The 18,298-nt window shown below is 32.0% G+C and overlaps 1 protein-coding gene across 1 annotated transcript in view; it reads right to left on the minus strand.

Moving 5' to 3' along the window:
- The window catches only part of RAB28 (RAB28, member RAS oncogene family), a 31,576-nt gene that overhangs the window by 12,154 nt on the left and 1,124 nt on the right, over positions 1-18,298 (minus strand). Inside the window, exons 2-3 of the mRNA XM_008586768.1 lie at positions 13,984-14,080; positions 8,783-8,871 (exon numbers count right to left, since the gene is read on the minus strand). Of these exons, the coding sequence (XP_008584990.1) occupies positions 8,783-8,871; positions 13,984-14,080 (186 nt within the window). The remainder of the gene's footprint in view (positions 1-8,782; positions 8,872-13,983; positions 14,081-18,298) is intronic.

Below are 18,298 nucleotides of genomic sequence, written 5' to 3' on the forward strand. Positions count from 1 at the left end.
CAAGGAACTCAACAACAAAAATACATGTAACCCAACTAAAAAATGGACAATGGAGCTGAATAGGCATTTCTCAAAGGAAGATATACCAATGGTCAATAGACACATGAAAAACTGCTGAACATCAGTAAGCATCAGGGAAATGCAAATCAAAACCACTCTGAAATAACATCTCAACCCTGTTAGAGTGGCTATAATGAAAATGACAGAGAATAACAAATGCTGACAAGGAGGCAGAAAAAGGGGAACCCTCCTACACTGTTGGTGGGATTGTAAATTAGTGTAGCCATTATGGAAAACTTACGGAGGATCCTCAAACTACAGGTAGAACTGCCATATGATCCAGCAATCTCACTGCTGAGTGTATACCCAAAGGACTGGAAATCATCATATCGAAGGGATACCTGCACTTCAATGTTTATCACAGCTCCATTTACAATAGCCAAGAGTTGGAACCAACCTAAATGTCCATAGACGGATGCTTGGATAAAGAAAATGTGGTACATATACTCAATGGAATACTATTCTGCCACAAAAAAAACCCCACGAAATCCTGCCATTAGCAGCAACATGGATGAACTTTAGAGAGAATTATGTTAAGTGAAATAAGAGGCACAGAAAGAGAAATACCACATGTCCTCACTCATAAATGGGAGCCCAAAAAATAAACAAATAAATTTTTAAAAAAGAAAGAAAAGGAAGATACACAATAATACATTGAACTTCCAAAAGGAGAAAACAGAACTGAAGTTACCAGAGGTGGGAAATTGGGAGACCATGAGGGGTTAGTGAGAAACTGATAAAGGGCCACAAAGAAAGATTACATTGTGTAATGCTGAATACCTTAATTATCTTGATTTGAGCAACATATATTGCACACAGGAATTGTTACTCAATGCTGTACCCCACAGATATATATAATCAATCATGTTTCAATAAAAATTAAATAAATAAATAAAAAGCTTCTACACAGGGGGAAAAAAAAACAATTAACAGTGTGCAGAGACAACCTATAGATTGGGAAAAAATATATCCAATAAGGGGACCAATATCCAAAATATACAAGAAGCTCAAACAGCCCAACAGCAAAAAAAGAAAAAACCCAATTAAAAAATGGGCAAGGGACCTGAAGAGACATTTCTCAGAAGACACATAAATGGCCAACAGATAAATGAAAAAATGCTCAACATTATTAATCATCCAAGAAATGCAAATTAAAACCGTAATGAGAAATCCTCGCACTTGTCAGAATGGTTAGTATCAAAGACAAAAGATAACAAATGTTGGCCAGGAAGGATATGAACAAAAGTGAACCACTGTACATTGTTGGTGAGAATGTAAATTAGTACAGAAATTATGAAAAACTGTATGGAGCCTCCTCAAAAAAACTAAAAATTGAATTACCATATGATCCATTAAACTCACTCCTGGGTATTTACCCAAAAGATTTGAAATCAGTTTGTCAAAGAGATGTCTGCAATCCCATGTTCACTGCAGCACTACTCACAATAGCCAAGTTATGGAATCAACCTAAGTGTTCACCAACAGAGAAAGAAAGAAAGACAATGTGGTATATATACAAATGGAATACTATTCAGCCTCAAAAAAGAAGTAAATTCTGTCATTTGCAACAACATGCATAGAATTAGAAAATGTTATGCTAAGTGAAATAAGCCAGGTACAGAAAAACAAATACATATCTTCTCACTTACATGTGAAATCTGAAACAATTGAACTCATAGAAGCAGAGAGCAGAGTGGTGATTACACCAGCTGGGGGTTGGGGGACCAGCAAGATGATGGTCAAAGAGTACAAAATGTCAGTTAGACAGGAGGAGTACAGTTTTCTTTTTTTTAGATCTATTGCCCAGGATGGTGAATATGGTTAACAATATTGTACTGTACATTTCAACATTATTAAAAGTGTAAATTTCAGATGTTCTCAACACACAAAAAATGATAAGTATTTGGAGTGATGAATATGTTAACTATTTGAATTAATTACTCCACATTGTAGTCATAATTCATAATATCACTTTGTACCCCATAAATACATACAATTATAAATTGTCAATTCACTATAAATTTAAAAATAAAAAAAATGGAATCATACAGAATATGAAAGAAAGAAGGAACGAAGGAAGAAACGAAGGAAGGAAGGAAAGAAAGAAAAAAAGAGTATTCGAGAAGGAATAAATTATAATCATTTATTTTTCTTATTGTTAATCTAAAATGTAACTGTGTAAAGTAAAAATAGTAACAATATATTGGCTAATTATAGAACAGGGATAATTGAGATGAATAACAGCTTTGCCGGAAGGAACAGAAGGTGAATTGAGAATATTCTTTTATGAGGTACCTGCACTACACATGAAACAATATAATGTTATTTGAAGGTAGACTTAGATTAGTTAAAAATGCATATTGCAAACTATACAGAAATCACTAAAAAAAAATTTTTTAAGTATAATTGACATAAGAGAGGAGATAAAATGCTCAGATAAAGCCAGAGAAGGCAGAAAAAGTAAGGGGGGAAAAAACAAGTGCATAGAAAATAAGAATGACAGATGTTAACCCAAATGTATCAATAATCACTTTAAATGTGAATGATCTAAATACACCAATTGAAAGACAAAGATTGTCAGAGTGGATGAAAAAATGAAACTAAAATATACATTGCCTACAGGAAACTCACACACAGATTAAAAGTAAAGGGCTACAAATATACCATGAAAACATTAATAAAAACAAAGCTGGAGTAGCCATATGAATTTCAGACAAATCAGACTTCATAATAAGCAAAATTACCAAGTATAAAGACTGGCATAATGATAAAGAGGTCAGTTCTCCAAGAAGACATAACAAGCCTCAGTGTTTATGCACCTACCAATAGCATCAAAATATATGAGGCTAAAATTAATAGAATTGTAAGGAGTTCCAAATCAACAGATCCACTAATACAGTTGAGAGACTTCAATTCCCTGTTTTCATCAATTGACACATAAAGCAAACAGAAAATCAGTAAGGATACAGTTTACCTGAACAAAACTAACGATCAACTTCATCTAATTGTCGTTTATAGAACACTCCATCCAGTAACATCAGAATACACACTCTTCTCAAGCTTTCATGAATCACCAAGACAGACTACATTCTGGGCCATAAAACATACCTTAACAAATTTATAAGAATAGAAATCATACAAAGCATGTTCTCAAACTGCAATATAATTAAACCAGAAATCGATAACAGAAAGATAGCCTGAACAACTCAAAATATTTGGAGAACAACAACATACTTCTGAATAACATGGATCAAAGCAGGGTCAAAAGAAATTTTGAAATATTTTGAGCTAATAAAAATACGACTTATCAAAACTTGTGGGATTCAGCAAAAGCAGTGCTTACAGAAAAATGTTTAGCATTATGTTCATATATTAGAAAAGAAGATCAATAATCTAAGCTTCCACTGTAGGAAACTAGAGAAAAAGAGCAATTTCAGCATAAAGCAAGCAGAAGAAAATAATGATAAAATTTAGAGCAGAAATCAACAAAACTGAAAAGAGAAAAACTATAGACAAAATCAACAAAACCAAAAGTTGTTTCCTTAAAAAGATCAAAAAATTTAGAAACCTCTAACCAGACTAACCAAAGAAAACAGAAAAAGACACACAATTACCAATATCAGAAGTGAAGGAAGGGTCAGCACTACTAATCTCGAAGACATTAAAAGCATAATAATATGAACAACTCTATGGCCACATATTTTAATATAGATGAAATGGACTGATTCTTTGAAAGACACACATTACCAAAACTATTTACTCCCAGGGCCTCTAACCACCACCATTAGTGCAAAAAAACCAGACCTCTAAGTACTCGCTCACCTCTTAGGGAGCCTATAATAGGAACACCCTCAAATCTCTGAGTCTTTCATCATATCAATCTAGAACTCTTCTGACTTCTTCCATAAAACTATCAAAATCTTCCCAGCCACAAAAAGTACAACTCCCTCAGAAACAACACATTTTGGCCTCAACTGCAGTCTAAGAATCATCTACTTGAAGACTCCTGGATCTAATTTTCATGGCAATCTCATGGCCTTCTAAACCCATCACCATACCTCACGTCCTAAATATTTGTTGTTATCACTCCTCTATCTGCCATTTATCTTTCTCCTATGGTCTTCATCCCCATACCACCCTGTGGTGCTTCTTCCCAATTTACCTTCCAACTGCTCCTCTTCTTTCCAAAACTTTTTACACAACTTTTGGAAATCAGATTTCAAGTTTGATAAGTCCTTCTATATCTTCAAATTTTTCAACTATAATTTCTTCCATTTTTTTATTTCTTAACTACACTTTTCCCCTTCTGTTGTCCTTCAGTTTCGAGAAGATACTATCAACCCCTATCCTTGTAAACATCAAGACATTTAGTAATTATATAAGGTTTCTTTATGTAGTACCTTGTTTTCATCTATTTCTCTTATCACCATATCTACTAAGCATAGTAAGTCAGTAAATCAAATGGATAACATTTTCAAAGTAATAATTGATAGAGTTTTAAAAGAACAAGCACTGATGGAAACATGTACAAGTTAATAGGTGCTAAACACAGTACATACACGATTTAACCTTCTCAAAACTAAAAAGTTCTCTCAAATAAAGGTAATTTTTTTCTTGCTTATCTACAAGACAAATAATCTACTTAAGTTTTTAATTATTTATAGAAATAAATTAAATCATGGAGATTATACAATAGCCATACAACATCTACACCCTGCTGTATATGTACAACCTGTAAGAAACATTCATGCAAAAGAGGTCTATATATATAATCAATTATAAATTGGCAAATATCCAACTAAAAAATTCAATGTAAAAGACAGCAGAGGGTCTCAGGGAGTAGTTTTGAGATGTGTTCTCTCCCCAATTGTCATACAGGCACCCTTCTGTTGGTGGTTACCAGGCAGGCTCATCTGTACGGGGCACTGGCACACAATAGTAGTTGTGTTCTACCTCACAAATGACTACATTTCATTGAGTTTATGCTCAGTGGGGCAGTGTTTGCAAACCACTTAGATTCCAGGATGGAAAGAGCTACAAAAATGAAACATCCAGTCCTTCTCTGAGGTTTGTTATTAGCCTCTGTTAGCCACAGGTTACAGGGCACTAAACACTATGCACTGTGTATTTGCTCCTAACCACTATGAAAAATAGCCTATAACATCTTTCTGAAAACTCCGAAAAATTTTTAAGTTAATTTAAAATGTAGGAATTTAACTGGGACATATTTCAATTCTTAGAAATTATTCTTGTCAAAATACCTCACTGATTATTTTTTGGGTGTCAATTCAATTTGGTTTTGAGCAATAGACTGTTACTAAAGTTTAATGTTCCTGGGGGGAAAAGTGAAGAGAGTAAAATAATTAGTTTTATTTGTATCTAAATTAACTCCCTGCATACAAATAAGCTTCTTCCTAGATGTTAAGAAATGCTTTAAAAAAATCAGATTTGCTACTTTCATAACATAGACATGTATAAGATAATTCTTTCTACACACAATACAGAAATTAGAGAACCTAAAACAAAATCCTAAATAATACACTAAACTGATGTCCTCATAACAGTTTGTAAAACACTATTTGTGAAAGATTTCTGTCCTGGCATGTGTACCAAAATCAACAATCTTCATGAGTTGGGAAATAAAAGCATCTACAACTCTAGAAGTAATACAGATCTACCTCAAAGAATAATGATATGTTTATATCATATAATGTTACTAAATATATTAAAATGCTATTAGAATGTTTTTGGAAGCATTGTTTTTGAAAAGTAACATTTTGTCCATATTATGCTAGTAAATAATGAGTCAGAGCTCTCTGGCCTGGATATAAAATTTATATACATTTTAACAAAATAGACTACTGGTAAATGTACTTTATGTATTTTATATAGCATTTAATTTAGAATCTCTGAAAAGCAGAAAAAACTTATTACATTATCATCAATTTATTTCATCATCTGAGAATGCTCAGTTTCCTAAGGTAATTAGATAAAAATGTTCATGAATTTCTCAGAAATACTGTACCACACTGTTGTTTAATAAAACAGGGCATATGCTTAAAACAGTCATAGAAACTGTAAAATGTATAAAATATAAAGCATCAGCAAAAGAGGAAAAAAGGTACCTTCAAGATAGAAGCCTTATAATGACAAGTTCTGAGAAAGAGTATTAACATTCACTTTCTCTCAAGAAATGAAGCACATTAGAAAAGAACACAAACATCTTACTAAACTCAATTACTCTCAGAAATGATGGAAATTTTTGAAATTTCTATAAATCTTCCCATTAATGACTGCTGTTTGTAAGCAGCTATCTAACAACATAAAATATACACTGTCAAAAACTGATTTAAGGGATGGTTACACAATACTTTGAATGTACAAAATGCCACTGATTATACACTTTAGAATGGTTAATTTCATATTATGTGACTTTCATATCAATAGTAATTTTATTATAATAGTAATAAATTTTAAATAATTTAAATAAATTAAGTGATAAAATCTTAATTGATTTGAAATAAGATCAAATTAACAGAATCCAACTCATGAGCTTAATATTATATCCCTAATTTTTAAGTGAAGAAAAATGTATTAATTGAATTTTATATGATTATTTACCCTGTGATGTATAGTTTTCCTGTCCTCCACTAAATCTAGCTATACCTATAAATCATTAAAAGCTATTCTATTTGAATCCTACAGTCAAATATCATTAGAAGTTAGACCAATCTAATTTTCTCTTTTCAAAAAATCCTATATGTGGCCTTGAAAATAGATTTTATGGAGCCAAGAGGAAAGAAATAAGGACTATGGCTTCCCACAAATCTCTGTCCAGCAAATTTTCTTCAGCTTAGTTTCCACTTTAAACCTAATCACTTTAAAACAGAAAAAATTAAACAAAAAAGCCAGACACAACCATCTGAAATGCACCTTTTAAGAGAAAAATGAACAAGCATTAAATATCAAAGTTATATGATCACAGATGAATATGTTAAGCATGAGCAGAAAGGTTTTGCAGGAGACTAAGAACAACGCAGAAGAAAAGACAAACAAGAAAGAGTTTTAAGATCCAAATCTATATGTCAGTAACATAAAAAAACTCTACGACCTTTATACATGGCTCAGAACCAGATTAGCATCATTTATCTTTCTCTGAATATTTTACAAAAAAAATCAGAATCTGGGGCTGTCCGGTTAGCCCAATTAACCAATTGAGCACCAGAGCACCACCTTGTAACACAAAGGTTAAGAGTTCAGATCCCATGTCAGCCAGCTGCCAAAAAAAAACCCAAAACAAGCAAACAAATAAATAAATCAGAATCTATTTTTCATCCAAAATTAAGGCAATGGTATTGATTAAGAACAAACCTTTGTGTAGTGGAGTGTTTAACATTCTCTATCTCTGCCCAACAGATTCATTTCTTAAAAGCAACATAGTTCTACACAACCAAGTTATGCTTCTCCCACTTAAAACACCAAACTCCAATAAAGAACTAAATAAATATTTTGTGTATTATCCTTGCAATGTCTCGTGATGATGTAGAAGATACACACTAATTAAAAGTAGGAAAAAAGGCAAAAATAAAAAAAAAAAATAAAAACTGCACATCGAGTGTTACGTAGAGCTCAGTAAGCACCAGGTACTTCATATTTAGCTGTATACCATATATGCTACTTCATCAGATGATTACATTCAATGGAATTACTGTATTTCTAAAGTCTCTGTCATTAAATCAAAAGCAATCTGCCAAAGCATTAAAAAGACAATTATTCTTCACTGAACATGTTCAGAGAGAAATTAACTTTTTTACATGTATTACTATCATGCATATTTTCTACTTGTATAATAATTTTATCTAAATACTTGTAAATTCTGTCTATATAAACTGATGTTGCCAAAGCATTTTTATGTAACTATTCAAGTGCTTTTTCTTTTTTCTTTTTTTTTTTTTTTGCAGTTGGTTGGTATGGTGATCCAAATCCTCAACCTTGGTGGTGTAACACCAAGCTCTAACCAACTGAGCTAACCAGCCAGACTCTGATTTTTCTTGCTATACATAGACTTTCTTCTGAAAATATATTATCATATTACATTATTCTATTGCTTCATACATATAAGTATTCATAGTTAGATATCTGATACAAAATATCAATATATCTATTAAATACAAAAATCTATAAATATTTAGTAGACCAATTCATAGCACAAAAATATAGATATATAGATATGCTTTTTGTCCTTGAAACTTTAAATTAAATTTTCCTCTTCTATATTTTTCATCCAGTTCATATGAAAGTAGTCACTAACCAAATCAGCTAGTAAATATCATTTTTCACTGCATTTATTCAACTGCTGACAATAATACCTAATAACACATAAGGGTATTTCAAAAAATTCATGGAAAAACAGAATTGAAAGATAATAAAAATCTTTCCATGAACTTTTTGAAGATCTCGTAAGTAGCATACAAAAGTTAAGAGTTTTCTAGTTCTTACCAATTACTGTCACCAGCTCACTCACCCAAATCATTCCAAACATAATCTGGAGAGAATGAACCCAAAGAATGAGCACAAATGTAAAATTAGTCTCCCTACATATCAGATAAGACTCAAGTTAGAAAGAATGGATATGTACATGTGTAAGTGTGTGTGGGTGTATGTGTGTGTTTGAAAGGGGAGTATTTTCAATATTGGAATAATCATATAATCCATGTCATACCTGTGCTCCATAGATATATTTATCCAACATCTTGCCTCCTATTGTCTGCCCTCCTATATCCCAAACCTGAAGAGTAACATTCAAGTTTCCTAGAATATAAAAAATATATAAACATAAGAATACAAAAAATTAAGTAACAATGTAACAACTGAATATACTTTCACAGAACCCTGGGTCACAATGATAAACTCTGAACCCAAGTTGTTTTTTATTTTGCAGGCTCCTGTGGTCAGACATTTGGAATTACAAAAATAATGTTGTCAGAAATTATAGTAGGGAATCCAGGTTTATCCTTTTACTTCATTTCCATGTAACCACATTTACAATTTCCTTCACGACAAAAGAAAGTAAAGTAAGATTTGGTTTATAAATGTAAGCCTTAAAAAAAAACAATTGTTTCAGAGAATAGTATAATAAAGCACATGTGCATGAAGTAAAATATATACTTTAAAAGTAACAAAGTTTTATATACTAATCCACACAATTGCACATATGAATTTTGCTATAGGTTCTAAACTCTATGGGTTCTAAAACTCACAGAATAATAACTGACTACAAAAATGTACCTATAATTTCAACACGAATAAATGAAACTTTTTGATTTGAATGTTACCTACTATATGCTCGTATAATAGTAATAAACATAATCAAAAAATTACATTTTCAAATTTAACTCATAAAATATAAACTCATTTGATAGCCCTGTTCAGAACTAATGTAGGATACATAATCAGTATATCACTAAATAGTATGCATTCATACCTGTTCAAAGTATTTCCATTGCAACAAATTATGTGCTCCAAAGCCTTAATGAAATAGCATAACTATTCTTCTTCCCCATAGAAGCATTATAAAAGCATTCTAAACCACTAAAAGGCAATCTTTAAAATTCTTTTGTGAATTTTGCAAAGTATTTAATTCACAATAAGCTATTCTCTTTTATCGATGCAAGTAATGATTGAGCTACAAGTCAATGACCATGTCTGATATGCTTTTTAGTTTAACATTTCAAACTATTTCTCCTCATAAAACTATGTAGTTTTGTCCAAAGTGCCAATTAGTACCTTCTGAATGATCTGCAAATCACAAAAAGTAAAAGTAAAAACTTTTAAACTGAAAAAAAAGATCTCATTTCAAAAACAATAAAGGAATATAAAAACATGGATTTTTATACCAATATAACAATAAAATTAGAGAACATTAGTCACACCATTTAACTACACAAGTGAAAAGAAACGACACAGGATTAACCAGCAAAGTTTTACCCTTAACTCAAAATTTTGATAGGCTGGTATTACAATCTTTCCATTATTTGTACTTAGGTCTGCTCTACCTGCCACTGTGCAGAGGATTTCCATGAGGAACTTCCATTAGCCTTAATGAGAGCTACTGAAGTTTATCACCCGTCATCATTCCCACAGACATACACTTTCAACACTCAGAGTAATGACCGAAATGTTCTTAAAGCCCTGCGAACTCGAAAACCAAAATGTCACAGACTAAGATTTGTCCAACAACTTGTATAAACCCAAATTCTTAAAAATCTAAACTTTTTTAGATCAAAGCTGAAATCATTCTCCTATAATGCCATCTCAAATTGAGCAGGTAAGAAAGGGCTAGCCGTCACTAGAGGTATATAAAATAGTTTCAGAAGCCCCTAGATAAACAGGCAGTAGTCTATTCATTTTCCTTGCAAAATTCTTTATAGTCATTTGTGTACTTCAAAAGACAGTGCTTAACAATATTAATTTTTATAGAGTAAGACATTAGGCAACACTTAATAATTATTAAAAGGTATTTAATCCCATTTCTTCATGGCCAATAATCCTCTGACTAAACCTCGCATCAAGAAATATAAAGATTTCCTCCTTTCTTTTTCTTTCTTTAAGTTCTGATATTCAGATCCTATCAGATTTAGGTGTTGTGAACACTTCAACTATAACTTCAGGAATATGATCGTCATTACATGTTTTCAAATTCTGAACCCAATAATTTCAAGACCCTAAATCATCTACTCAATTGTCTCCCATCTAAAAGGTTTATGCTAATATTTTGAAGGGTACTTTTTAAATCCATACCTTTCCAAATACATTGTTTGTTGTTTGTTTGCTTGTTTGATTTTTTTAATAAATAGATTCTAATGACTCAGAAATAAAAATTATAATGTATTACTGATAATCCACTAAAACGGGATTTTTTTAAATTAACCAAAAAATCATTATAGCTTCAACAAATAATATTAACTTTATTGTTATTTCATATATATAGAAATACATTTTTAACTGCCACATTTGAATTTTCGGCTTATTAATACATAAAACTAAAAATAAAATGTGGATTTTTGATCAATAAAATCAAATAAAGCTGTGATTCAAATCAATATTCATTTTAGTTTTTACAGGCATAAACATATAACGTCTTTTAGTATATTTTCAAGATGACATACCTATAAAGCTATCTAATAATATTCAAGTAATGAATATTACAAATTCTTTTTAAAAATCAAGAATCCATCTAATATATAAAGAACATTAAGAAAATTATTGGCAATCTAATCCCAAATGCAAAACGCTACAAAATTCCTCCTCCTAAGAAATTACATGTATGTAGGGAAAAAACAAAATAAATGAGGTGACAAAATACAGGTAAGTTGCCTTTGGTATGAATCAAAGCCACCAAGAGGATTCAACAGTGACCTTATGAAAGTACACTTGGTGCCTTGGTTAACCTTACTTAAAGTGCTGCATGGTCAAGATGGAACTAAAAACACAAGTCTGCCCACTTCTTGTACTAAAGACTTAGAAATCCTTTTCACAGTAGAACGCTGTTTACTGGACTGTACCCACAAGCTTCCTGAAAGTATTTTGACTAAGGCTCTTAAGAAGCTCTATCAGCAGAATCTCTGACTAACAGATACACTGTTTTAAGCAGTAAAATCTGCACAGTGGTTGCATCCAGACTATACAGCATACCAGATCATGAAACATACTAAAATGGATGAGTATTTGCAAAGTAATGACCTTGAAAACTTGCATGAAGAGAATGTGCATAGATGGACAGGAGGTTTACACCCCTAACAATCTGCCTGGTCAGAAGACTTACTAGACTACTAATAAATATTAGAACCACCTACTATGCGGCTTTACTATAAATTCAAAAATGCTGTCTGTAATGTTTTATTTAGCAAATGATACAAATATTAATCATGCTATACTTGACACAATAAATTAAAATTAGGTTTATAGTATATAAAGGACATACGATGAACCCTGTAATTTATTCACCTCATTTCTTAATATATCTACTAAACATACAAAATCAAAACATATTAAAACAATTTTTTCTTACTGAAATTTTTACCATAATGTTGAGTCCATTAAGAAGTAGAAAACCAACTGCCTTTAAAAAAATATAGAAATTTTTTTTTCTGGAACTCTGCCCATGAAAATAAAATCTTAATCAGGAAAATTAAAATATACATTCATTAAGAGTATACATGTCCTAATGTCATGTTTTAGCAAAAATACTTTTTAAGTCTAAAATATTATACTGCATATTATTCTTGAAATATAATTCTCAAAATTTGGATTTCAAGAATACCAAACATTTTTCACAAAGTAATCAAAATTTTACTGTGCAACAGGTCAGAAATCATCCCATATATCACATATATAGAATGTCTAAAAAGTCTTCGTTTTTAATATTTGAATGCTTGCTCTTTTATTTAAGGTTTTCAACTAAAAAAATCAAAAAGATTTTTTTAAAAAATGAGACAAAAAGCTGATGCTTTTGCTAATTAAGCACCAAAACAAAATACCTAATAGTTAAATACTATATTGAGGTTCTCTGTGTACAGCAACTGGCATCTTTGAAAAAAGCATTGCAAAAATAAGTTTTCAGCATGTATATTATGTGATTTGTGCATGTATTCTGCTACTGACTGCTGTAAATATTTTGAATGTAGCACTGATTATCCATAAGGGTGAGAAAAATAAAAATGAGATTTTCAGTACTGAATACATCAAAATAAAATAAATCAAACAAAAACACATGTGTCTCATTAAATCTCTTGCTGAACAAAAACTTAGTAATAAAAAATTGGGATTCTTTTTTTTTCTCACACTGTATCTCCTACTTTTCATTGGTAGTCAAATATAAACAATTACAAAATATAACAAAGTATATTACTAATGAAACACGAAGAATACTCCCAATTACCAAGTTTTCATTAGCTGCTCTAAAATTTTCATAGAGAGTTGTCTGATAGATGGGGTGTTTGAGAGGTTAACATATTTCAATAATATTGGAATTTATTAAACCCTTTCTCACTATATCACTCACGTTCCAGTATATGAATCTGACATTACACTTGCAACTATTTTATTCAAATGTGTTTCCACACATAGAGGAGAGCGATGGACGGTTTATAAAGTCAATCAAGATAAACTACTTTTAATAAAATATTTGAAACGTATTAATTTAACCATTGAAATTGAACAGAAAGAGCATTTTAAAGCCCTAATTGTTCAGAAACTAACTTAAAACATAAACCACTCTTTTTTTGTTATTATTTCCCTGTATTTCCCACAAAATGTGCTGCAACTGGCATCTAAATAGTTTCTTTGCATGGTGAACTGAAACATCTTGAATGCTCAAACTGTATTTTTATGAGTGCCTAGGGACCCTAAATTTTAGTGGTCTATTAAATGCCAGCAATTTCATGCTGCCTTGCATAAAACAGCATTCACATATTAGAGCACAGAAGTTCCATAGCTACATTATACTTCTTTTCCAAATTCCAAACAAAGTGAAGCTTAGGTTAATCAAAATAATATTTTAAAAAATAATCCTTCCCAATCTTTTCACATTTACTTAATACAATATCTGTTGACAAATGTATAGCATTTAATATTTTAAAAGTTTTTTAGAATTTTATAAGCAACTATTGTTTATCCTTGAAAAATGTACAGTGGCCAAAAACAGTGAGTATGTAAGAACGTGTATAAACTTTTTCTGACACCCATGGACAATATGCCTTCATGGTAGATGCTGATGAAAGTTAACCTTCCTAAGATAAACTTACTGATTACATATATTTTCATACAAAAGCAGTCCCAAAATTAATTTTACATATATTTGTCTTATGCCTCTAATTGTAAGATTTATACAATCTTCTATGTTAAGACTTTGTAGTCTCTTACCTGGCAATGTTATCCTTCTCAAAAAGAAATCCAGTCCTATAGTTTGTTTGTACTGTTTCCCAAAAGTTTCTTGAGCAAAACACGTAGCTAAGGAGGTCTAAAAAATTGATGCACAGAATATCAAAATTAATTTGCTTAAGAAATATAAACATAAGACCACTACTAAAACTTAAGTAATCTTAACATTTATACTCCAATTAATCCAACAGGCATTAAGCAGTTCTAATCAGTTACAAGGAGAGGAGGGACTTAACACCACCAGGTAAATTTCACTAGCCAGCTATCAGTGGGGACAACAGACTAATCACTTAGATCTCTTTAAATCCCCTGATTGCTGAGCTCCTTCTCCTTGCTGGAAATTAGAATTTGAGAATTATCAATAGAAAAAAATAAGACATGATTAAATATCTGTATCTTTCATAACAGTTCATAAAGATTCCAGAAACCTCTACGTTTCAACCCTGAGGTTAAATACTCTTTTTTATTTGAAATATAATTGATTATACATATTGATGTTAAATATTCTTAGGGTAGCTTTGCCCTCAGCTAATAATAAGAAGCACAAATTAAGGAGGGGAAAACCTGCTTATAAAATTTCTTTTCTTTTTTCCCACATGAAAAATACCTTCAGTATCTAATTTTTCTTCATATTAAAGATGTTAAATGCAAGTGATTCAATAGAATGACTCTGATAATATGCATCTTTTAAATAAAGAAGTTGGTATTTTTAAGATTAATATAAAGCATGCAAAATAAATATTTTCCATTGAAAAATATAAATAGTCACAAGATATTATACCAGAACAGATTATACATCTACTTTTTTTAAATAAAAACTCAGTTTTATTCAAAAACTCTGGAGCTTTCTTTTAGAGTACCATTTCTTATCAAAACAAAAGAATAATTAAACATTCTGCTAACTGAAATAACTCAATAACTCAAAGACTTCTTAAACATTTTAAATGCACTCTTCTTACTTGTAAACTTCCCCCAAAAGGAGAGAAAGGCAGCTTTGCTTTCATGGTCTTCAAGACAAACTCCCAGTTAGGGAAAAAAATTTTATTTTAAACAGTTAAAATTAGATGTCAATTCCGAAAATAATGAAAACTAAGATAAAATTTCCAAGATAGCTTATTATAGTTAGTTATGACATAAGTACAGCAGTGCAAAAGAAAACTTGGCCAAACTTCAATTTCTTTTAATAAGATGTCCTAAAATTCCTTTTACACAGGAACCATACTTTTCACACAAACAGCAATTTGCATGCCCTAACTCCAAATTCTTAAATATTTAAATACTTAGCATTTGTAATAAATTTCTAAGATATTTGGTCAAGTATTTATTGAACACTACCATATGAAAGATGTTCTGCTAGACATTTACAAATCAACTCACTACATTTGTTACATCCCTGAAGTTTGTAGCAATCTCAAAACTGAGAGATCAGAATAAAAAAGGTAAGCATGCACCACTTATACTATTAACAAGTATTTCAAAATGCTTAATGTATGGATGTGAAACTCAAGGCACATGTAACATCAGCATAATGTCATTAGAAGTATCACTTTCATTAAAGATTCTCAAAGTTCAATATTTTACATTAATGAATATTTAGAAAAATTCTAAGAGACTTTTCTTAGAAACAGGACTTCTAGATGTTCAAAGTCCTGCTCTCAAACTTTTGAAGCAAACATAAAGCTAGGATTTTTAACTGGAATAGAGTATAAACTGTATAAAGTATACGTCATTGGGAACGCATAGAATATTAAAAGGGTACTAATAATATCATCTCCTATCATCTTGCTGTAAAAGTTGAACAGAGAATCAACTTAATGGGGGGGGGGCGGCACTTCCTCTTCATTTATCTAGATAGCCTTCATGCCACCTTTCACATTCAGTAATTTCTCAAGTCTCTGCATAAATACTCTTCTTAAACAATTATGAAGTAAACAACCAGCTGCCACACCTGAAACACTTTTACCTGATTCTTTTTATTTTTTTGTTTGAAAAACGTCTACTAACATTTTTTAACCATACTACATTTACTAGCACTAAAAAGATACCAAGAAAAGAATATTCTGCCTAAAAAAAAATCTTTAAAAAACAGGTAATAAAATCAAAAGTATGAATCATAACAGGAAAGAAATAGAAACACGTGTTACTAGAGGGAGGAGCTAAGTTTCTTTTGGAGAAACTGCTAGTAATCATCTCAATAATCTATTGCTTCTGTCAATGTCTATAAAAATGCCCACAGTAGAACGAACAGGAAAAACTAATGCTAGAAAAAATAGCCAAGAATTACATCAGAGTACAAATAAGTACGAAAGAAAGGCTGAGTTCATAAAAGAAAAGGACAGTAAAGGGAAAAATGGGAATGCTGATAGCTGCCAATAATTTAAAAGCTGAATAGAGTATGGAGGGGAAAAAAATGCTTGACATAATAATAAAAGGTTAGGTTTCAGATGCTTTTGTTAGGAAATTTCTGGGGGGAAAAAAGCTGCTATGGTTTTAAAATAGATTATTTAGTCAAGATGACGAAGACTAAGTGCACCATATAAAATACCACGGTTACTCTTTGAAGCAGAATGATAGTCCTAATTCAACAATACAGAAGTATAAAAATTATGCTTTGTCGTACATTAGACAGAATTTTAAAGAGATGAAAACCATAATTATCCACACTAAATTAGCAACACGGGAAAACATGCATGATGGGCTAACTAAAAAGCCTAGATACAAAATTATAAACAAATTTCAACTGAGTAATACATGTACAACGGATAAATACTGGAAGAAAAATGAACAGAAGTTCAAAGAATTATGATAGCATGTAGGATAACGGACAATTTTTAAGTATTTTTACAAACGTATAAGTGTTATATGTTGTTGTTATCATTTTAGATGGGAAATAAGCTTGATTATGAACTGAATGCAATAAGATTTAGGGGGGGGGGGGGAAATAGGCAGCCTTCCAAAGAAAATCTAAATAATGAGAAAACTATAAAAATCCACCTTAAAAATTTTATTGAATAAAGATGTTAGAAACAATGCTGATTTATTTATTTATAACAATTCATTCATTCAAAAAGTTTGTGCACAAAAGTTCATACAATACTTCATTTTTTAAAAAGTGACCCCAAGTTTTTTTCTTCCCCAAAATGTTTAAAGGTAATCAACCTTTAGACATTTTGGGGAAGAGCATATTGAGTTGTCAGAGCATATTGAGTTGTTTTCCTCAGCAATAAAAATCAATAACAAAGTATCCAAGAAAGAAATTAACAGAATACTCCAAATTTTGCATATGAATGACCTCTTTCCCAGAGGGCTTACAAACTCAAATTTCAGAGCCAAAGGCAGGAACAGCTGTTCAGTGCCAATTGCCAAGGAGGACGCAAAGACAAGTCGTCACCACAGAAACCAGAGTCCAAACTACACCAGTTACACGGAAATGTGAAGCCGAAAATGGGAAACGGGCAGCAATAAGAGCCTACGTTTCTAAAGACTGGCTGGGAAAAGGGAGAGGAGTAGAAAGGAGACAAACTTTAGCAATACTCCCAAGGAGAGTGTTAACGTCTTTGACAGAAAGGACAAGTGCAGCACGGGCGGTAGTTCTTCCTTTTACTTGAGGGTAAAAGGGGAGAAGGAACCGATTCACAGACAGCTTTAAGATGCTATGGACCATCTCCCTAGAGCAAGTACCGGCCGGTGTTTATTCTATTCCAGAAGTTCCACAACCTTGTGATAAGATCCCCCGCCTAGGAGGTAAGGGGCTGACTGGCTACCGGATATTCTCACACATGCACTCACTCATTCATTCAACCGACCCTCACCGAGGGCTAGATTTTAAGGCAGTGGGCATGCCCTCTGCCATGCTGCCAGCTCTCCCTCAGCATCCCGCCCATAACAGGAGCTCAATAAACACTTGTTGAATGAATGCTTGTACTAACACGTGCTGTGCTGGAAGCAGAGATGAACAGGTATCACACTAAAGTAGCAACTAACGTTTATTGAGTGCACACAGTGTCACAAAATCTCTATGTGTATTTTCACATTTAATGTGTATTTTTACATTTCACCCCTGGCCGTGACATCTATCAATACCCATGTGACAGACAACACATGTATTCACCCGATAAAATATGTAGCACAAACGGGTTAGCACTTTGCCCTCCGATGACCTCACCAGTAAGTGACGGAGCCCCAATACTCATCCGGGGACTCGGACTCGAGAGCCAAGCTCTGGGGACCTCACTCTGCAGTGGAGGCATCAGAAACGGTAAACGGGGGGGGGGGGGGGGGGGGGGGGGGGGGGGGG

The sequence above is a fragment of the Galeopterus variegatus genome, unplaced genomic scaffold, assembly GCF_000696425.1.
Source record: "Galeopterus variegatus unplaced genomic scaffold, G_variegatus-3.0.2 Scaffold113, whole genome shotgun sequence".
NCBI lineage: Eukaryota > Metazoa > Chordata > Mammalia > Dermoptera > Cynocephalidae > Galeopterus > Galeopterus variegatus.